Genomic DNA, 23,332 nt, shown 5'->3' with positions numbered 1-23,332 from the left:
TGGAAATAGAATAATTTCCTTTGAACAAAAGCTTTGGGTAGATTGTAAATATGAGACAGTTATAAATAGGGCCCAGGATTAATTTGCTAAGTGATAGCAAATTAAAAGGCAAAATTTAAGTTCAAATAATTGGAGAAGGACTTTTCAACCATACTGTCATATGTATGTAACAATTACTTTCAGTAGTAGCCTCACTAGATCTTAAAGGTAATGTTGCAAATAGTGGATTTCCTTTATTTAGGTATATTAACTTTTTAAATATTGTAGATAAATACAAAGATGGACAGTAGAATTACTCTGTTATTAATTACTATTTTTTGGTATATTTTTTGGTTAGGAATTAATTCAGAATGCAGAAGATGCTGGGGCAACAGAAGTTAAATTTCTATATGATGAAACTCAGTACGGAACAGAGTCTCTTTGGTCAAAAGATATGGCACCATATCAGGGTAAGAATCAATAATTAGGAATAAGTTTTATTGTATGCACTAACAGGCAGTTTTTAATGATTAATAGTGCTTTGTTTAATGAACAGTCTAATTATCATTTGTACTTTTTGGCATGTTTATGTCCACTTCTTCAGATGGTTTTCTCTGCTTTGGGTGGGAAGGTGTCTCCACCAGTTGGTATTTTTAGAGAACAAAGAATAAAATCTGAAAACTCAAAACAAAATGACAAGCATTGTAATGACCAAAGCTTCTTATTCTAGTCAAACAACTTGTATTTTATATTATCAGTAGGATAAAGGGACACCATTTATGTATAGTAACACTTTCCTGCATTTGGAAAGATGTTGTGAAAGGCCATGCTTTTGTGTATTTTCTGCTTTAGGAGTACCTTTGACATTGTTTGGAAGTTGGGTGGGAAGAAAGATTGAAGGAGAGGTGAGAAGGAAAATGAAAGGAAACATGATAAGAAAGCCATAAACTAATAGATTATTGATCCAATAAGAGAACCCTAAGCAGTAGACTCCTAATATCTCACTTCTACTCTGGGGAGCTTTGTGTCAAAAAGAATGTTCATAAATTGTAGTGCACCTCTGGTTGGGCGTGGTGGCTCCCGCCCGTAATCCTAACACTTTCGGAGGCCAAGGTGGGTGGATCACCTGAGGTCAGGAGTTCGAGACCAGCCTGGGCAACATGGTGAAACCCTGTCTCCACTAAAAATACAAAAATTAGCTGGGCATGGTGGCGGACGCCTGTAATCCCAGCCACTCAGGAGGCTGAGGCTGGGCTGGAGAATCACTCGAACTCGGGAGGTGGAGGTTGTAGTGAGACGAGATCACGTCACTTCAATTAAGTATACCTCTGAAGTCATTGTGAATGACTGTATGTGACAGAAAGTTACTGAGAAAAAGTGGGTCACTTCAGACTTTCTGAGACAGATTTTTAAAGAGATTTAAGTCATGTATTTTTAAAAAGATGTTTTATGATTTAGGAGGCCAGTTAACATTATTAGTTAAAAATCTAGCATTTGTTATGTCTCATGTAGTCATTCTTAGCTTACATTTGTCATTTGGAAGTTGTACTTTCTATACTCTATAAAAAGAGGTGCGTGGGATACAGCATCAGGTGTGCGTTCTAGGCCTGGCTGCTGCTACCTTAGTGACTTGGGCCAGTCATCGTAGCGGTCAGATCATTTTTATAGTAAGAGGATTAGCCTGCAAGGTATCTTGTCTCTAGGAGCCTGTGACTTAATGTAACATTGGATTCAAGGGACTTCAGGTTAAGTCCTAATCCTATACAGTGCTACCCCTCCAGGCACTGGTGCACTTGGTGGCAGCTGTGACCCTTATACTGACGTACTGCTTGCCTGCAAGTGGTATGAGAAAATCTTTCTCCCACATATTTGGAGGATTATGTGAGATCATATATGTGATAATGTTTTATGCCTGGTGTCATACTGATGATTGATGATGGTATGTACTGTGGAACTGCAAAGGTAAGAGTGTAAGGAGATCCTATGATTTTTTTGCTTCTAACCTTGACTTCACGTTGTTTTAAAAAACATTTGAAACTAGATTATTTGGCTGAGTTTATGCATAAGTATATTTAGAGACAGGCTCCCTAAAAGTGGCCAATTTAGAATAAATGTGGGCTGGGCACGGTGGCTCACACCTGTAATCCCAGCACTTTGGGAGGCCAAGGTGGGCAGATCATCTGAGGTCAGGAATTCGAGACCAACCTGGCCAATATGGTGAAACCCCATCTCTACTAAAAATACAAAAATTAGCCAGGCATGGTGGCGGGCACCTGTAATCACAGCTACTTGGGAGGCTGAGATGGGAGAATCGCTTGAACCCAGGAGGCAGAGGTTGCAGTGAGCCGAGACCCTGCTATTGCAGTCCAGCCTGGGCAACAAGAGCGAAACTCTGTCTCAAAAATAAATAAGTAAGTAAGTAAAAAATAAAATAATTGTAGGCCAGGTGCAGTGGCTCATGCCTGTAATCCCAGCACTTTGGGAGGCTGAGGTGGGCAGATCACCTGAGGTCAGGAATTCGAGACCAGCCTGGCCAACATGGTGAAACCCCATGTCTAATAAAAATACAAAAATTAGCGAGGCATGGTGGTGAGCACCTGTAATCCCAGCTACGTGGGAGGCTGAGGCAGGAGAACCCTTGAACCCGGGAGGCAGAGGTTGCAGTGAGCCAGGACTGCGACATTGCAGTCTAGCCTGGGCAACAAGGGCGAAACTCTGTCTCAAAAATAAATACATAAATAAGTAAAAAATAAAATAAATGTGGGCTGGGTGCAGTGGCTCATGCCTGTAATCCCAGCACTTGGAGAGGCCGAGGCAGGTGGATCACCTGAGGTTAGGAGTTCGAAACCAGCCTGGCCATCATGGTGAAACCCTGTTTCTTCTAAAAATACAAAAATTAGCCGTGGTGATGCATATCTGTAATCCCAGCTCCTTGGGAGGCTGAGGCAGGAGAATCACTTGAACCCGGGAGGCGGAGATTGCAGTGAGCCGAGATCTCGCCACTGTACTCCAGCCTGGGCGACAGAGCGAGACTCCATCTCAAAAACAAACAAACAACAGAAAAGGATGTATTATATAAAAGCAGGTGGCAGTGATCTCTGATCTCTTTATTTAACAAACATTTATTGAGAGCCCTCCAGGCTCTTGGGTATTTGAGAATATCTTTCTCTTGCAGTCAGATGTGAGCAGTCATCTTGTATCATGGCTTTTCCCCTTTATTGGCCCTTTGTTTCACAGCCAAAAGCTCTTAAGGTTGACTTATTGTTGTTCATTTTTATATAATGAGATAATAAAAGGCTCGGATTGTGAATCACATTCGTAAGAATGAGAGCTCTCAGCCAGTGTAGCACACTTTACTGTGGATTTCAGGGATACAGCTGATTAGAAGACACAGCCAGTGTAGCACACTTTACTGTGGATTTCAGGGATACAGCTGATTAGAAGACACAGGTGGAGAAAGCATGGAGAGTCCCTTTGTGCTGCACTAGGACACACCTTGGCCTGGATCTCACAGAGCTGGTTTCTGAGTGATGCACACAGACCAGCACTTACCCAAAGGGAGCTATTTTAGTCATAAAACATGTACATGATTTTCTCTGACAATCAATATAACTTGTGACATTTTCAAGGGGATTATGCCACTTAAATAGATAAATTTCCAAGCTTATTTCCAATAAGCAACCTCTGTAAATTGTCCAGTAGCTCAGGACTCTTCTTAGTAAACACTGTGTATGTGCTTCTGGAGTGAAGTGGCGTGATCTTGGCTCTCTGTAGCCTCTGCCTCCTGGGTTCAAGGGATTCTCCTGCCTTAGCCTCCTGAGTAGCTTGGATTATAGACTCCTGCCACCACGCCCGGCTAATTTTTTTATTTTTAGCAGAGGCGGGGTTTCACCATGTTGGCCAGGCTGGTCTCGAATTCCTGACCTCAGGTGATCTGCCCACCTCGGCCTCCCAAAGTGCTGGGATTACGGGCGTGAGCCACCGTGCCCAGCCAGGGTGTTTGTTCCTTTCTTGTCTTACTTTTAGAACCAAGAACACATTGTTTTGATCAGAGTAGATACAGGCTATTTTGAAATTGATCTTGGCAATAGAAGCAGAGAGTGAACCGATGAGACTGAGTTGATCATAGCAAAGGCAAAATACTGCTTCTCTCCTCATTCCAGGATGAATATAATCAGAATTATACCTTGATTAAAAACATTAAATGATAACTAGATTCTTCCTGTCCCCGACTTCTCGTTCTCTTGACTGAGGAGAGCTGTCTGTGTGCACTTCCTGGTTCTGCCACTGAGCAGCCAGGGTGTAAGGAAAGCTCCAGGTCCCAGAGCCCAGGACAGTTGCACTCATAGGGGTAATTTTCACCATGTTTCCTCTTCCCAGGAGTTGCACTGATGGTGTAGGATGAGACACAGCAGTTCTGACAGTCAGAAAATCTTGGAGAGTGGGGACTCATGCCTGTAATCCCAGCACTTTGGGAGGCTGAGGCAGGTGGATCACCTGAGGTCAGGGGTTCAAGACCAGCCTGACCAATATGGTGAAACCCCATCTGTACTAAAAATACAAAAATTAGCCAGGTGTGGTGGCGTGTGACTGTGGTCCCAGCTACTTGGGAGGCTGAGACAGGAGAATTGCTTGAACCCGGGAGGTGGAGGTTGTTTACAGTAAGCTGAGATAGCATCACCGCACTCCAGCCTGGGCAACAAAAGTGAAACACTGTCTCAAAAAAAAAAATATCTTGGAGAGTGGGGATCTGAGGGGAATTTTTTTTCATGTAAAACAGTCATTTGCATTTTTTAAGACAAGGGCTATGGTTTTGGAATTTAACAAATGGCTTCCTATAAGCAGGCAGTAAGGAGTCAGCAGTCAGCTGTCCACTTTTCCAGTTGACAGTGGGAAGGAAGGTGGGTGTTCCTTCAGGCAAGGCGGACTGTGTTCCTGGTAATGTCATGTGGGTGTGTCCCCTGCTGAAATTTTTAATTTCCTTCCACGGACCTTGTGTAGTCTAGTTCTTTCTAGATTCTGGCAAGAGTTTCATGCTTGAGCCTGGTGTTCGGTGTTGTGACTTTTTGTGGTCCTTTTTTTTCTTTTTTGTCTTTGTAGATACTTTTAATGGACATTTGGAACCAGACACTGCTTGCTAGAAGCCATTTTAAGTTAGCTGTTGGGTAGGAACAAGATATTTTATTACTATTCCTGTAATACTTAATATGTAAAAGTATATACTACATGAAGACTGACAGTATCATATACTCATACTGATTGTAGTAACAGTAGTGATAGCTGATGTTTTTAGGGGTCTGCTCTGCTGGTTCTGTGCTGAGCCCCGTATTTGTGCCGTCTCATTGGGTCCCCAGCACGTTGGCGGCGGACAGCCCTTCTTATCCGTATTGTGCAGATGAGGAAATGGAGCCTTGATGGCTTTAGTTTCTGGAAGTGCTGTGGCTGTAACTGGAGAGCTGGGCCTGACATCCTGACTGCAGAGTCCCCACTCCACTGTGTGATTGTCCTTTCCAGAAAGCCTTTGCAGCCTCGACTGTCTGCATATTCCAACTTCAACTGTTTTAAAAATAGTAGTAAAATGCCATTTTTGTAAAACAAACTGGGTCACATCCCATGTCTGTCCTTGAATTGATGGGAGCATGAGGAGAGGCTTCTGGGGGTCCTGGGAGTGCCCTACATACCTCAAGTGGATGGAGATGACACAGGTTCATCTGCTTTGTAGGAATTCATCAAGCTGCAGCCTTAAGACCATCATACTTTATTGTGTATATCTTATACTTCAGTACCTTTTTGAATGAAAAATATTAATCATCTTTAAAGTATGATGAGTGAACATAGTTGAATATATTCAAAGAATGTTAGAGATTCTCAAGGTACGTCTCACAAAATGGATTTCCAAAAATATTTTGTGCAGAAATATGTTATAAATATTACTTTTTGAAGGAACTACTTTGGAGATAGGTGGTATTATTTTACATAGGTGGTATAATTGCAGCATTATTTAAACAGTTGTCACATTAATGGGTTTTAAAATCAAACAGGTAATGCCTCGTATAGAACAATCTAGAGGCTGATGAAAAAAAGAACTTCAAACACTTACAAGGTGATTATTAATCTTACTAAAGGATTATTTTTCACCTTATGAAATAAGATTTCAATTGTGCATATTTAAGGCATACAGCAGCATAAGATATATGTGTGTGTATATAGTAAAATGGTTGTGTATATATTGAAACAAATTAACATATCATCTCACATAGTTTCTTTAGATAGCAAATCTCCATAATAAATTTCTTTCTTTCTTTTTTTTTTTTTTTTTTTTTAATTGAGACAGAGTCTTGCTCTGTTGCCCAGGCTAGAGTGCAGTGGTGCAGTCTTGGCTCACTAAAGCCTCCGCCTCTTGGGTTCAAGCAATTCTCCTGTCTCAGCCTCCCAAGTAGCTGGGATTACAGGCACGCACCACCATGCCCAGCTAATTTTTTGTATTTTTTAGTAGAGATGGGGTTTTGCCATGTTGGCCAGGCTGGTCTCGAACTCCTGGCCTCAGGTGATCTACACGCCTTGGCCTCCCAAAGTGCTAGGATGCTGGGATTACAAGCATGAGCCACTGTGCCCATATTTTCGTATGTTTTATGAAATATATGAAATATTTTGTATTTATTTGGTAAATATTTTCCATTGATCAAAAAAAGATTTAAATATACTATTTAGAACAAATTTCACATAGAGTAGTAACAGATTGATTTTCTTGTTTGCCTTATGTTTTTGGGTATCCGAGTAACCTTTAATTTTTCCTTTATGGATTTTTGGCCAACAATGCTATGTTTCTTCTGCTGCTAGTTTTTACTTCAGTGTGTGTCTTTATTTTCATTGTAAAAACAGTTAAATTATGGTATGGAATTCACTCTATTCACTTCTCTCTATTTTCCCTTCAAATAAGAGATTTTGTGTAGAGGATTTCTTGAGATAGAACAGAACACCCTGGCATCTTTTTCTGAATACCTGCCTGCGCATTTTCACACCTAGGGCCTGCTCTCTATGTGTACAACAACGCGGTTTTCACCCCAGAGGACTGGCACGGCATTCAAGAAATAGCAAGAAGTAGGAAAAAGGATGATCCTCTGAAGGTTGGAAGATTTGGAATTGGGTTTAATTCTGTCTATCATATAACAGGTAGAGTATTAGGCTTTTCAGTCTTGGTATTAGAAAATATTTTATCTTACATTCTGTAATGTATTTGTTTAACTTCAGAGGTGATACTGTTTAAAAGCCATCTTACCCAAATTCTTCTGTCAGTAGCCGGAGGTATGTCAATGAAATAATCAGTGCATATTGAATTTTCTGAAATTACCACAGTAACAATACCAAAGTTTTACTTCATCATGTGATGCCAAAAGGTAACATCATCATGATCCAGTGGAATCAGTGTATTAAGCCATTTGATGTGAAATTTGAAATACAGCTTTTGAACACAAAATTTTTACTATGAAAAATTTCAAAACTGCAACTCTTCAAGAGTCAAACTGAGTATCACAGATCTTCTTGTACATGTTCTAAATATCAGAAGGTTAAACAGGAAGGTATATCTAATGGTACTGAATAACTGAGAAAGTGAAAATCTTTGAGGTGGTTTTGGTATCTCTTATTTTCCTCTCTCATTCTACTCTTTTTAGACTTACAAGCATTCTAAAGATTACTTTGAAATCATATTTTTAATCTAGAAAGAATATGAGGTTTCTGGTTCCTAGTTACAATAGGAAATACTTAACTCTTAGTGTAGACATCTCTAGGAGTATATGGCTCTTGTAGAATCAAAGCTCTTAGTACTTATTGTGATAAGAAATTGTGTAATGGAATTGGTCCTTTTAGTTTCAAACTGTGTCTGGCAGGAGAAGGAAAGATTGCACAGGCAGGGCCATCACTGTAGCCAAGATGACCGTATTCTTTACTATTCATACTGGGACAGCTGTGAGAGTGAAGGAGGGTGGTACTCTTCTCAGACAACTGGCCTGAATTGGGACTGCCCTGGGCACGTGGGAAGTAGGGTCATCCCAACTGCAGCCAAATTTTAGTAAGCCTGTTGCATTTACATTCATACGTATATATTCGATTAAATACTATTGACTAAATTACAAATCATATAATAAAAATTTATATATTAAAATATGACTATTATCTATGAATATTAATACTCATGTGTCCACCTCTTTGCAAGTTATCCGTCGAGTCAGTGCCATGCAGTGGTTTGTAAATGTTGTGGGACACAGATGGGAGTAGCAGAAGCCTGGAGGCTTAAGCAGGAATGAACTGTGGCGTGACGGCCCAGCTCATTGCCCAGCACCTGCATCTCAGTGTGGTTTTGATTGCTCATTGAGAATAAGCACATTTGTGTGGAACATTAACTGGAGGACTGTTCTCCAGTCCGAGGATCTGAGAAGATCATAGGTCATAGGTCATAGGTCATGCTTTTATCTTGTCAGGAGCCACTGGCCTGATTTCATTCATGAGGGTGCGACTCTGTGCCTTGGGAGCAGGGGTGAGCCTTCCCTAGACCCCACTATCGATGGATTTAAGCCACGTGGTTGGTGGACATAACATTTGCTAACTTAAAATACCCACAAGCTTAGGAGTTGGTGATTGTGACAGCTGAAGCTGTGCTTGACAACCATAGATGTTAAAGATTGACTTCACTGGAGTTGCATCTTGCAGGAAGCCGAGGTGCTAAGTAAGCATGTGAGGCAAACATGCATCACATCACCCTTGGGAGATCCTCACCAAAGCACGCTGGGGAGGAGTTTCTCTCACCACAGTGGGTCTCACACATCTGGTTTTTCTGCCAGTTTTTGAATACTACTCTGTCTTTGGTTGAGGAACAGGTGAAACAGTTGGTATCAGTTTAGAGCCATGTTATACAAAAGATGGGTATCTTTTTACTGTAATTAGGCTCCATGTGGTGAGATGCTCCCAGCATGAGAAGTGCTTCCGCTCCAGAGGCAGAGAGGTTAAGACACTTGCGGGAATGTACCTTGTGAGCTTCAGAGCAGGCGCTCACTGAGCAACACAGTGGGCAGAGCCACCCGTGTTGTACTGCTCTCTCTCCCTTCTCACAGAGTCTGCGGAATCTGTAAAGTTGAGCGTAGGATGCAGCCCTGTTCTGCTGAATTGGCCTCACATGGTGGTGGGAGCTAAGTGTAGATATCCAAATACTCTGCCCATCTTTTGTGTAGTGAGTTTCTGAAGAGGTCTCCTAGGTTTTCACAATAATCATGCAAAGTTTCTATGCCTGGCATTTGTTACTGGATTGAATCAAAAGAGAAATCATTTTTCATATTCAGAGAATTACATTTCTGAAGGTAAATTGTTCGTGTTTAGATAAATCTGTTTTAGCCTTTTAATGACTCATGCTTTTTCATATAAGTATTTATTGTAATTGTAATCGTAATTGTCCCTAAAATTTCAGAGTTGATCATGACTTAACTTTTTCTTTACAGATGTTCCTTGTATCTTTAGTGGTGACCAGATCGGGATGCTAGATCCTCATCAAACACTTTTTGGCCCACACGAATCAGGCCAATGTTGGAATCTCAAAGATGACAGCAAAGAAATTAGTGAACTTTCAGACCAATTTGCACCATTTATTGGCATTTTTGGAAGCACCAAGGAAACGTTTATAAACGGCAATTTTCCAGGAACATTTTTCCGTTTCCCTCTTCGCCTACAACCCTCACAACTTAGTAGTAACCTCTACAATAAGCAGAAGGTTCTTGAGTTGTTTGAGTCTTTCAGGGCAGATGCAGACACAGTGCTGCTCTTTCTGAAAAGTGTGCAGGATGTTTCCTTATATGTCCGAGAGGCTGACGGCACAGAGAAACTGGTGTTTAGAGTGACTTCGAGTGAGAGTGAGGCACTGAAACAGGAGCGGCTGAATTCTGTAAAGACTCTGGGAACTGCTATAAGTAACTATTGTAAGGAGACTCCAAGCAATAACATCACCTGTGTAACATACCATGTAAATATTGTTTTAGAAGAGGAGAGTACTAAGGATGCACAGAGAACATCTTGGTTGGTGTGTAACAGTGTGGGTGGGCGAGGGATCAGTAGTAAGCTTGACTCTTTAGCTGATGAACTGAAATTTGTCCCAGTCATTGGAATAGCCATGCCTTTATCAAGCAGAGAGGATGAAGCACAAGGAGCAACGTCTGATTTCTCAGGAAAAGCATTTTGTTTTCTTCCTTTACCGCCTGGTGAGGAAAGCAGCACAGGACTCCCAGTTCACATCAGTGGGTTCTTTGGCCTCACTGATAACCGCAGGAGCATAAAATGGAGAGAGCTGGACCAGTGGAGAGACCCGGCAGCCTTATGGAATGAGTTTCTGGTCATGAATGTTGTCCCCAAAGCTTATGCTACTCTGATCTTAGATTCAATAAAACGTCTGGAGACGGAAAAGAGCTCTGATTTCCCCTTGTCAGTTGATGTTATCTATAAGCTTTGGCCCGAGGCGAGCAAAGTCAAGGTGCACTGGCAGCCGGTGTTAGAGCCTCTATTCAGCGAGCTGCTGCAGAATGCAGTGATTTATTCAATTAGCTGTGACTGGGTCAGGTTGGAGCAGGTGTACTTCTCAGAACTTGATGAAAATTTAGAATACACAAAAACTGTGCTCAACTACCTCCAGAGCTCAGGGAAGCAGATTGCCAAGGTACCAGGGAATGTGGATGCCGCTGTTCAGCTCACGGCTGCCTCTGGCACAACACCTGTGAGGAAGGTGACGCCCGCGTGGGTGCGGCAGGTGCTGCGGAAGTGTGCACACCTGGGCAGTGCTGAAGAAAAGCTTCACCTTCTAGAATTTGTGCTTTCCGACCAAGCCTACAGTGAGCTGCTTGGGCTGGAGTTGCTCCCTTTACAAAATGGCAATTTTGTCCCCTTCTCCTCATCTGTATCAGACCAAGATGTCATTTATATTACCTCAGCAGAATATCCAAGGTAGGGGTTCCCCTTCTAATGTTCCTGCTCACTCTTAGGGTTCCCCTGCTCCTGCTCACTTGTGAAATTCAATGGTTTTCTATGTTGTTTTATAGTTAGGAAGACTTTTGCAGCAATACATTGTTGAAATACCAACGGATACCTTTTATATTCTAAAGTGAAAAAGTATTCAAATGTTTATCAGTTAAAAAGTTATCTAAGCAGTTGTTTTTCTTGGAAATTTCAATAACAGTACACTGAAAACAATGTTTATAAGGTGCAAATAATGACAAGGCCAGATTAGTCACTAATGAATTATTTTGATGACATTTAAATTAATGAAAAATAGTATATTAATTCTTTATAAACGAGGGTATGTACTGACATTTCAGGAAATAAAATTAATTTTACTGTAAGATATTAAGAATATTTCTGAATTTGAGTAAGGTACGTGATGCCCTCACATTTTAAAGCAAAGTCTAGATAATATTTGATCAAAAATATTGTAATTTGATTTTACGTGTGCATTATAATTTATGTAAAATAAAATAGCTTAACTGACTTGAAAATATGTGATTGATTTTTTAAAATCTTGGAATCGTCGGAAGATTCTGATAATTGCTGTTCCTTTCCCTTTTCAGGTCCCTTTTCCCAAGTCTTGAAGGAAGATTTATTTTGGATAACTTGAAACCTCACCTTCTAGCTGCTTTAAAGGAAGCTGCCCAAACCCGAGGTATTATAGTTTAGTATTCTTTTAAATAAACTTCTTTATAAAAATAGAAGTTTTAAAAAAGTTTTCTGTTATTCATTTTAGACCTATAAATCAACAATTTCTTATGGTTCAACCTCATATACTTTTTGTGTTTTAAGATGTTTCAGTTACCAGAATGGCATCTAAGAGATGCCATCTAAAAGAATCCAAAGGTGATAAGTGTATTTAAAAATCTGTCCTGTCATGGTGTGATGGTGTAGTCAACATCTTATACCTGCATGGTGCTTTACAGTTTTTCCATGCTTTCCCATTTCTTTTTTCATTTGAGCCTCCCTCATAACTTGTAGCTCATTTGGTAATGACAGTGATTATTAAATTTCACAGACGAGGAGAGAAAGGTTAAGATCAAGGCCGCCAGCCACGTGCAGGGAGCTCAGGTCTTCCACTTGCCCTGTCCTTGCTCTGTTTCTGACACCACTGCCCCTCTGTGGTTTTATGTAGTTATGATGCTGGGTTTGCATTAGGCTTGATCAGCTCCTGGGAAGTGTGGACGAATCCAGTTAACTCTGTGAAGGGGCAGGAAAGGGGTGTTGTGGGGGTCTTAAAGTGATGGGTGTCTGATAGGTGTCCTGTCTTTTAGGGAACGACAGTAATTTAGGGAAAACAGTCAACATGGTTCTAATTTTAATACTATCTTTCAACTTCTGCAAGCATCCTTTTCCTTGTGAAACTGTTACCTGAGCTTTTCCTAAGTGAGATGTTGTCCTGAGAAGTTCTGGATTTGTCCTGCTGTTCACATTGTCAAGCACACTCCCTGATGTGTCTTTTGTGGAATGTACTTTTTTCTTGTCCAAGATAATGACTTAGGGAAAGTTGCTAATCATTGTACACCTTTATTCATTAAAATATAAGTGAGATGAGTTGGAATGGGAGAGGCAAGTTAGGTCGGAGTTAAAGTGAGACTAAAAGAAAATGAGCATGTAAATGTTGTTTCCCATCAGGGACCTGTATCTATGAGTTGGTAGCTGTGAGACTGACTTTTCAAACATCTAAATTACTCATTTAATTGTAATTGTCATCTTCAAAACAGCCTTTCTGGATGTCTAAGCCCGGATTCCTATAACCCTGCCAATCTTTGCTCTAATGTTTTGGAGCTCCTTTTTTTTTTTTTTTTTTTTTTTTTCTTTTTTTGAGACAGAGTCTTGCTCTGTCACCCAGGCTGGACTATCTTGGCTCGCTGCAAGCTCTGCCTCCTGGGTTCACACCATTCTGCTGCCTCAGCCTCCCGAGTAGCTGGGACTACAGGCGCCGCCACCACACCCGGCTAGTTTTTTGTATTTTTAGTACACGCTCGGCTTATTTTTTGTATTTTTAGTAGAGATGGGGTTTCACCATGTTAGCCAGGATGGTCTCAATCTTTTGACCTTGTGATCCACCCACCTCTGCCTCCCAAAGTGCTGGGATTACAGACGTGAGCCACCGTGCCTGGCCCTTTTTTTTCTTTTTTATTAATGATGTGTTATATTTTTGTTAAAATTTTGTGTTGAAATATAAGATACACATAGAACAGTGCACATTTCATAAATGTAGGCTTAGTGAAATTTTACCACCTGAGCATACCCATGTAAACCTAGATCAGAACACAGACGATTACCAGAAGATTACACAGATTACCAGCCCCCAAAACCCCTCTCTTGCCTTTTTCAATCTGACCACTCCAGGGTAGCCACGACACTGGCTTTAACAGCATAGATTCACTTTGCTATTAATCATGCTTTGTATAGAAGGAGCCACGTGGCATATATTCTGCGTCTGGCTTTTATTTGCCGTGATGCTGGTGAGATTCATCCAGGTTGTTGCATGGAACTGTTAACAATTCTTTCTCATTGTTATGGTATTTTACTGTGTGGTCTATTACTTTATTTTAAAGAAAATATTTTTGTTGGTGGCAGATCCTTTCTGAGGTGGATGTGGATTTGGAAATGGCCAAAAGTTAATTCAGGGCCACATCAGGCGAGAAGCGTGGAAGGTCAGCAGAGCATTCTGCTTTCACTCAGCATTTTCCAAATATCTTGTGGCACAGAGTGTGGCTACCATTTGCTTCTCTAGCCCTGGGTGAATGGGGAAAACCTGTTGTATTTTTAGGGATGAGACAAATGTATAAATTAATGTAGAAAACTTGACATCTTTCGAAGTTGCATTTTTCCACTTTTATTTTCTTCTTTTTCTCTATTATGGATTCAAGTTTGTTATTTTGGTGTCATAATGAAGCACTATGTTTTGTTTCTGGTCTTGGTTAATTTTCTTGGCATTGTTACACCAGATGTTCATCTGGTGTTTTGTTCATCACACATCATGTGTGGGTCACTCCCAGAGATTGTCCTGATGATCACTTTTCTTTATCTAGATTTAAGAGTTAGGCTCCTATTTTCATGACTATTTAATAACCCTGATAACTAGCTGTATTAGTGTGTTTTCATGCTGCTGATAAAGACATACTTGAGACTAGGTAATTTATAAATAAAAAGAAGTTTAGTGGACCCACAGTTCCACGTGGCTGGGGAGGCCTCAATCATGGCAGAAGGCTAAAGGCACATCTTACATGGCGACAGGCAAAAAGAGAATGAAAGCCAAGAGAAAGGAGTTTCCCCTTATAAAACCATCAGCTCTCTTGAGACTTAGTCACTACCACGAGAACAGTATGCACTACCGTGAGAACACCACCCCCATGATTCAATTATCTCCCACTGGGTCCTTCCCACAACACATGGGAATTATGGGAGTTACAAGTCAAGATGAGATTTGGGTGGGGACACAGCCAAACCGTATCACCAGCCTTTAAACTTTTTTAAACCAGTCACATGGGTATCTTCCCAATTATTTTTATCTCTGTGTTCCAGACAAAAATTTGTTTTTGATACAACTTTATTGCCATTAATGGTTTTAATGTTTTGAGAGCATGATGATACAGGGACTTAGGGGGAGCCAGTAAGTGACACCTTGCTTTCCTTTCCTGAGTTCTGAGTCAGTGAAAACATAGCAGAGGAATTCAGCAGATGGATGTCAGAAACCACCTCTGTCACTGATTATTGTGATATTGGAGATTATAGCTGTGACAGGCATTGGACTTCTGTTGACTCCCAGAATGAAATGGATTAGCTCACCAGTCTAGTCACAGGTAGCCCTGGAAAGCCACAGACTTCCTCCCAGAGGTCCTGCCCCTACTAAACATGTGTGCCTTGAGTCCCACTGAGCATGTGCAGATGCTTTTTCTCAGCTTACCAAGCATGTAAGTCATCTTGCTTCCTGGTACGGGGCGTGTTGGGGGAATTAGTGAGTACAGGAGAAGAAAGGCAGAGTCTTATGTTTATGGAGCCCCCTTCATAAATGGTAGGGAACATCACAGACATGTAACAACACCTGATATTTTTTGCTGTACGTAATGATTACTCCATTGCTTTGCTGACACAGAGCACTATGGACCTCTGTTTACTGAGTGATCGGTAAACACTGATTGGCCAGTCTGGGAAGTACTCCTGCATAAAATGGAAACATATGTTTGTTCTGCAACGGAAACTTTTCCTCTAATTCTGTAGCTCAAACAAAATCTGTCACATTATTTAATAATTGTACCTTTTCCTTGTATTACATTTAAAATCCTTAGCTAAATATTGAGCTACTGCTTGTATTTTTAGTGTTTACTTCTACAGCCCCTTTCATTAGCAGTTAAACATGTTTCACTATATTCCATTTCAGGAAAAACAAAACAGACCCCGATCTTGATTTTCTTTCTTGTGTTCTATCATAGTCCAGCTTCCGGAAGGAGTTGTCTTATTGTCTGTCCTTCCTCATTATTTATTATCACTCCAAACAGACTTTTGCTTCCACTGTCATTCCACTAAAATAGTCTGACTGACGTCACTAATGATTTTTCTGTTACTCAGCTCAGTGGGCTTTTCTGTTTCTTTTACCTGATCTCCCGGAAGCTTGGTGTTCCTCCTTGAAGCCCTCAGCCGTGATGATACCAATTCCTTCTTGGCATCCACGGATTTTGCTTCCTTCTCAGAATTATTTGTGAACCTCTGTTCCTCACTTTACTCCCTAAATATGGGTTAGTGTGGGGGCTCCTTCCTCAGCTCTTTTACTTTGTTCCTTTCTTTGAATACATTCATCCACTCCCATGAAAGCGTTAGTGACCACCATATCCTTGGTCACCACCCTAGTCTTCAGAGAGGTGGTGTAGCAGAGATTAAAAACCTGGATTTTGTAGTTACACAAATCTGGGCTTAAACTTCACTCCTCTATTGTGTGACTTTGAACACATTTTCTATCCTCTCTGAGCCCCTGTTTCCTCATCAGTAACATGGTAATACAGTAATATCCTTCTAAGGGTATACCTGAAGGTCCCCAGGATTTGATTACATAAAATTCAGGATTGCTTCACTGCAAGGATAATGAAATAAGGATTGAGTGGAGGATGGGAGCATCACAACTTGCCGGTTGAGTTGTATCCAAGTTTGTGTTACTGCAGCAGATCAGGTTATTAAAAGCTTTATTGTAATATCGTACTCACAGCAGGAATTATGCTGAAGATCGAATGATGAATATATAATACATATCATTTAACACAATATCCGGCACTTAATACTGACAAATGGTAGCTATTGTTAGCATTTTGCACTTGGAATCCCATAAGTATTTCAAAATCAACATTGCGAAACTTTAGTCTTCATCCTCTCCCCAAATCTGTTTCTCATTTTGAGTGATGCCATTGAAAATAACACCACTGTTCACAAGATTGCCCAAGAAGGAATCCTTAAATTTTCTTCTTTGTTCCCCACAATCTCCAGGATCTGTTGACTAAATTTTCTGTGCCAGCCCTGTGGTCTTACTCCACTGCCTATTACAGGTCCTCTAATTTCTTGTTGTTACTGGATTCTTGCAGTTGATGTCCCTCCCTACAGCGCTTGGGCTTCATCTGATTATGTCACCCTCCTGCTGCAGGTTTTCCAGTGGACACTGAATCTATCAGGAGAAATCTAGCCCTGCTAGCAGGAACTAGGGGACTGTCCATGATTGTGAACTTCCATGATTGTGGAGTGCTGTCACACTGGCCTTGGTGCATGCAGGCGCCCTCTTCTGTTCTAATTATACAAGCACTTGTAGGTTGATGAACGTGAATCCTCCCTAAATTTCATGCAAGCAGAGAGACCTGTCAGATCGGTCACCACCATCTAGCACAGTGCCTACTTCAGTGTAGGTTCTCAGTACTTTTTTCCCTGCATGAAAGTTTTCTCATCGCTGCAGTTTTGTACGTGGGGTTCCTTTTGCTTAGAATACTTTCTTTCCATCCTCTACTTTGCCCAGCTAATGTTTATTCATCGTTCAGTACTGAGCTCATGTGTCACCTCCAGGAAGCTTTCTTTGACATCTTGCCCTGTGCCTCACCCCTGCCCTGCAGTCTGAGGTGGATGCCTCTCTTTTGCTCTTGGAACCCAGTTCACAGTCCATTTGATCCTCTTTGCTTTATTAGAATCATGATTTTACTGTGCTAGACTGCAACATCCTTGAGAGCAGGGGCAATCTTTATTTTTATATTTCCAAGGTCTGGCCGAGAGCCTGCTTGCCAAGTTTGACTGGACAAGTTGATGCTTCAACTGCTGGGCTGGGTGGGGACCGCATGGAGGAGATGCGGCACAGAGGCCAAAAGGCAAATCTCGTTCTTGTGTCCGTGAGTTAATAGTTCCTTTTCAAATCAGTGTCTTCTGTAGTCTTGTTTATTCTTTACAACCATGAGATAATAGAGCCTGTGTCTCCATTTGAGAGATGGAGACATTGAAGCTCAAAGAAATTGAGGGATTTAAATGACTTGCTTGAGTTGCAGAGTTGAAGCTACGATTTTTGTTTTTTTAATTTCCAGGTCTGAATTATTTCTCTGTGAAGTTGCTTAAGTAAATGGATGGATATCAGAAACTGGAGAATAGTTAGAAGAGCAGGTAAATGGGTTTTGGATGAAGGAAAAAGAAACAAGAACAGTTTAGTGGTACAGATGCCTTATAGTTGGTGCCAGGATCTTATTTATAATTTTTAAAATTTTCATACTTATTTATTAGATGAGACCAAAATCCGTAACTTTTCCTATGAGGCAGTTCATTAGCTGGCTCCATTTTCTGGGTGTCATGAAGATGCCTGGTACATGGAAGGTTCTATTGATGTTTGCTATTTTTCATCTCCTTCCCTTAGTTCCATGCTTTTTTCTGTTTGGAGGACAGCATGTTCTGTCCCTCCCTCAGCTGTGATACATGTGACTTCCTTGCCAACTCCTCCATCTCACTAGCTCTGCTCATCTTTTGTGCAACCCTTGTGTGCTTCCATGCTCTGGTCTCCACGGCACTCACACACCAGTACCTGTTTAAGTGTTTGTAATAATTTATCTGATACTTGCCTGCCCCATTAGACTGTAGGGCCAGGTCTGGGACTATGTCTAGTTGTCCATTTCTATATCTCTAGCACTTAATCAGTATTGCCGAACTAACAAGGTGCCTGTTGCTAAGGTGATCAGAATGCTGTTAAGATGAGAACAGTTCAGTTTCTTTGGTTACACCTTTGCTCTCTATCTTAGCTACTAGTTTAGTTAGCCTAAGGGACCCAAATACACAGAAATCTCACAGAGCTGTAGCAGTCCACTTGATTAAAAGTTTCTTGCTTCATTCAAGCAGAGGAGGGATAGATGTTCATGAAACAATTCTTAGAAGTTTATAATTGTTGGTTACCATGGGCAAGCAGTGGAAATAGATAATAAAATCTCTTTTTCTTTATTATAAAGTTAGAATTGTACACTTTGTATAGATATTCCAAAACTTTTTAAAAATTAAAAATTTTAAAAATCAGGTTTTTTAGTCTAGAATCTCTGAACATGATAGCCTGTGCAAAAAGCTCACTGGTAGGTTACCAAATGATGTTATGCAGGTATAATGTAATTTGTGCATACGAATTCCATAGTTCTTTCTTTGCTTTCTTTCTGAACCAACACTCCCGACTCTTACGTACTTTGATTTAGTTTGCACTGAAATATAGCTTTAAATCTTAGATGTGTATTCTGCTATGTTTGGAGTTTTGTTTCTGGTTTTTCTTTTACATGAGGATGTGTAGAGATTCTACAGACAGCATTATCTTAAGATACAGAATAATTTTTGTAGCCATTATGTGAAAATTGTGACAATTTTGACTTCTAAGAATGGATTTAATTGTATTCTAGCACAACAACTTCTCTGGGGATATTCAGGTAGGATAACTGAATGTCGTGTTCATTTGAAGCCTGATGTTTTTGTTCATTTGGTTCTTTGAATTCTGTTTTTGCATTTACGTAAGTAGCTAGAAGTTATGTCAACAATTTTTTTTTCTGGTGGTAATAACTATAATATTAAAGGAGAGAGGAAACCGTACTAATACAGATTTTTGTTATTACAAATACCACAGTAAAACCATATTCAAATGACTTGGAAACATTCACTTCATAGAACATTTAGTCTCTAATCAAAGAATGGTGTGGGAATCTGTATTTTAAGCTGTGGTATTTAATGGGAAGTGTGATAGTGAATGCATCCCTATTATGTGATACACACAAATATTCCGATTAAAAAGCATAGAAGGGGCCAGGCTCGGTGGCTCATGCCTGTAATCCCAGCATTTTGGGAGGCAGAGGCGGGTGGGTCATGAGGTCAGGAGTTCAAGACCAGCTTGGCCAAGATGGTAAAACCTCGTCTCTACTAAAAATACAAAAAATTAGCCAGGCGTGATGGCGGGCGCCTTTAATCCCAGCTACTTGGGAGGCTGAGGCAGAAAATTGCTTGAACCGGGGCGACAGAGGTTGCAGTGAACTGAGATCGCGCCACTGCACTCCACCCTGGGCAACGGAGCGAGACTCTGTCTCAAAAAACAAAAACAAAAAAACAGAGAGGGACGTAGATTCTGGGACCTGTGACTGTGAAGTCAGGAGACCACAGCCTTTCTGTTTTGGAGTCTGGCTCAGTGTGCTGTGGTTGGTGACAGCAGGGACCCCCTGTCCTCGGTGTGCTGAGGAAGGGAAGGTGGCCAGCCTAGGTCTCACTGGGGACAGTCGGCCGATTGTTCTTACAGTGCCTCATGTGTCATTTTGCTGACTGCCTCATGTCATTTTACTGCCTTTTTTTTTAATAAAAATTTTTTGACTCAACTAGTGGTATTATTTTCCCCAACTTCATGTTTCACTTGGAAATTTATAGGATATAAGATTTGCTTACAGAAATCATTTTTATGATAAATATTATTATTTGAAGCAGGTGATACACTAAAAATAGTTTAGAAACCAAGTCATTATTATAGTGATAATTCGTATATTTTTGAGTTCCTAGCTTATATTAAAAATGGTTTATCATTCACAGTTCTTATTACTGTATTTTTCTTAAAGCTTTGTCAATGTATCTTACATGTTTTAAGGTGGCATCAAATCAAAGAGGAAAAGAAAATCTTGATATAAGTAGACTGCATAATTAACATTTGCCCTGGTACTGTCTGGTTACATCAGCGATTCTCTAAGACGAAAGCTAAGAAGTTGGTGACAGAGTGTCAGTGGTGATTTTTGAGGAAGAAATGTGGTCACTGGGACTAATGTTGAACCACCCTGGCTTGCTGGACTTTTCTGCTGGGCCCTGGGGTCTGCAGTGCCACCGCTAGGCTGGAGATGGAGGGAGTCTGACCTGGCAGGAAGGCTGCCCTTTCTTTCCTTCCTTTTTTAGTTTGGTTGTTTCATTTCTTTTTTTCTATTCTGTCTTCATTTCTTTGAAGATTGACTGATCTACAGTACACCATTTAATTGAACCCTGACTGTACATTTACAAAGAGATTTGCATCTCTATGCTCAGTGGGGCATTGTTAGAACTCATCGGCTACCCAGGCTGCCGCTGCCACTTTCTGTACAGGAGAAAAGTATCAAAAACTGTCACTGTGCTTAGAGCTTTGGATGGATTGTTATTGTAGCCAGCTGGAGACTGGACGAATCTGGTTGAATGTAGTAAATTCTCAGTTAATTAAAGCATTCAGGACTGAGATTTCTTGGTTAAGTAAATTTTTAAGTAGACTATATATAATATTTCTGTCTGTGCTGAAATTCATCTGAAGGTTAGCACTGAACATAAACATAAACAATAAAAAGCAGTGCAGTCTTTGAGTACTGATTCATTATGTCGATGTTATTATTTTGAACCAGTGAAGGATTGAACTGACAATAGTGAAGCAAAAGCTACTCTTGGAAGAGTTCCTTCTAAGTTAAATGTGGTCATTGTTTAAACCTTTCTGCCTCTTGGAATAATTTCAGTACTGTAGCTAACCTCTGTAGACAGTGCTGATAATTTTTAAGGTTACAAAAACCGTTTCATTTATTAAACTGCTACAAAAATTATTTTGCAGATCCTGTTAGAGGTGCTTTACAATTTCTATGACTTTCTAACCCAGGACATGGAGACTTGTTTCTGTGTTAACATTTATAACTAAAAAGCTGAATGTCTTAAATACAATGGATAGAATTCAGGACTTCAGATTGAACTGACTTAATGTACATATACTGGTGTCTTATTACATTTTCTCTCTCCTTTATTTTCTTTCATGTTTTTTTCAGTTGAGCATGACCAATGTGTTAGTTGCATGCTATATGTGGTGTGTGTGTGTGTTTTGTTGGCATTTAATGTATACATTAAATGAGATCATTTTCCTGAAGGTAGGTATATGTTTTATAAATTGCCAAATTTCATGAAAGGATATTGGGTAAGATTATCTATGGAATGCATGTCGTGGCAATTATTAACATAGAGCACAAAGTGGTGCATATTTAATTTTTTATTTTCTGAGTGTTTTGAATTTTAATTTCTAACTCTTTTTTTGTATCTGTAGTATTATATCCTTGCCTTATGATTTGGATATTCCATTATAGTTAAATCTGACTCAGTGAGCATTTTTTAAAGAAAAATGTTGGAAAATCACATTTTAATAGGACTTACAGATCAAACAGACTATACTAGTCAAGCTGCTGACAAGATTTTGTCATTTCTCAAATATTAGTGCTTGAATTATTGTAAATCACACAACGTAAAAACTGAAAAATATTCTGAATTTGGGTATTGACACCTTCCTAAAGTTGCAAAAGTGTGCCCTTGCTTAAATTTCTATGGCAGTAATTTAAAAATATCTTGTTGTTACATGAAAGGCAATTTCTTGGTAGAAGATAAAGTCATCTTTTTTGTACGTAAGCCTCTGAAATAAGGGTATGCTTTCTTGGACAAAAAAGTAACAATATGTAAAAGTTTCCAGAGCCTGAGGCGGGATTCCTCTTACAATATTTTCCAAACTTGTTTTTGTTTTTTTTGAGACGGACCCGCACTGTGTCGCCCAGGCTGGAGTGCAGTGGCGTAATCTCGGCTTACTGCAACCTCCGCCTCCTGAGTTCAAGCAGTTCTCTGCCCCAGCCTCCTGAGTAGCTGGCACTACAGGAGCCCGCCACCATGCCCGGCTAATTTTTGTATTTTTAGTAGAGATGAGGTTTCATCATCTTGGCCAGGCTGGTCTTGAACTGCTGACCTCGTGATCCACCCGCCTTAGCATCCCACAGTGGTGGGATTACAGATGTGAGCCACTGTGCCTTGCCACTCTTTTAAGAGTCTAGAAGTCGTATGTACGTAGGGAGAATATTGAATGTTAGTATCTATACCAGATCGAATTTGAGATTTTTTTATTTCTCTGGGAAAAATATACCTATAGATGAATGGTGTTATTTTTTTCATTTTTTTCCTACTGATATTATAAATGTTATACTCTGAAATACTAAATTCACTTAGAAAATGTTCATTTCTAAGGCCAGTGGTTAAAACCAGTAAAAACTGCCCCCCCTTAACCCAAGCAAGTATCTTCCTAGTGTTCTAGTTTATCAGACATCCAAAAGCGGAGCTGCTCTGCTGCCTTCACAGCACGGCCCCACGTGCTCCCTTTGTTGCCTCCAAAGTATTTCTGCAAAAATCTCAGGGCTCTGAACAGCACACTTTAATAATAAGTAGCTAGATACAGGGTACTTTGGAAAAGTTGTAAGTATGTTCTGTATTTGGGCATAAATATAGAGCAGTCTTTAGATCTAGAATCTCATCCCCATTATTTTTCCAAATGAGAGAATTCAAGTCCCAGAAAAATGAAATGGCACTTAAATTAGACATCTGTTTAGTTGTTGAAAGGAAACCACGTAAGTCTCATTGCTGCCTCAGCTGCAGAAAGCACTGGTCAGCTGCAACTGAGACTCCAGCCTCTGTGCACTGACTTCATGCCCTTCTCTGTAGGTCATGCAGCTGCGTGGCTCCTGGAAACTTGAAGTTAACACAAAACATCCTTCATACAGGTTGGGTGTCCCTAACCCAAAAATCTGAAACCCCCAATGTTTCAAAATCTGCAACAAGTATCTACATGACACTCAAAAGAAATGCTCATTGGAGCATTTTGGATTTCAGATTTTTGGATTTGGAATGCTCAGCTGGTAAATACAATGTAAATATTCCAAAGTCCAAACGAATCCGAAATCCGAAACACTTCTGGTCACAAGCATTCAGATGAGGCATAGTCAGCCTTTATTGGGGTCGCGTATCAATTTTTACCTTTAAATAAAAA

The 23,332-nt window shown here is 40.3% G+C and overlaps 1 protein-coding gene across 4 annotated transcripts in view; it reads left to right on the top strand.

The window, feature by feature from the left end:
* SACS (sacsin molecular chaperone) overlaps window positions 1–23,332 on the top strand; it is a 108,166-nt gene that overhangs the window by 71,252 nt on the left and 13,582 nt on the right. For 2 of the 4 annotated variants that reach the window (XM_050767075.1, XM_050767078.1), the window contains 5 exons: window positions 338–449; window positions 7,006–7,152; window positions 9,471–10,959; window positions 11,580–11,671; window positions 18,909–18,935. In XM_050767075.1, the coding sequence (XP_050623032.1) occupies window positions 338–449; window positions 7,006–7,152; window positions 9,471–10,959; window positions 11,580–11,671; window positions 18,909–18,935 (1,867 nt within the window). Of the gene's footprint in view, window positions 1–337; window positions 450–7,005; window positions 7,153–9,470; window positions 10,960–11,579; window positions 11,672–17,307; window positions 17,647–18,908; window positions 18,936–23,332 lie in introns of those variants that run through there. The other 2 variants (XM_050767077.1, XM_050767079.1) reach the window with 2 other exon arrangements.

This window comes from Macaca thibetana, chromosome 17 (assembly GCF_024542745.1).
Source record: "Macaca thibetana thibetana isolate TM-01 chromosome 17, ASM2454274v1, whole genome shotgun sequence".
NCBI lineage: Eukaryota > Metazoa > Chordata > Mammalia > Primates > Cercopithecidae > Macaca > Macaca thibetana.
Note: the sequence above shows the minus strand (reverse complement) of the source record. Positions and strands in the feature narration are given on the sequence as shown.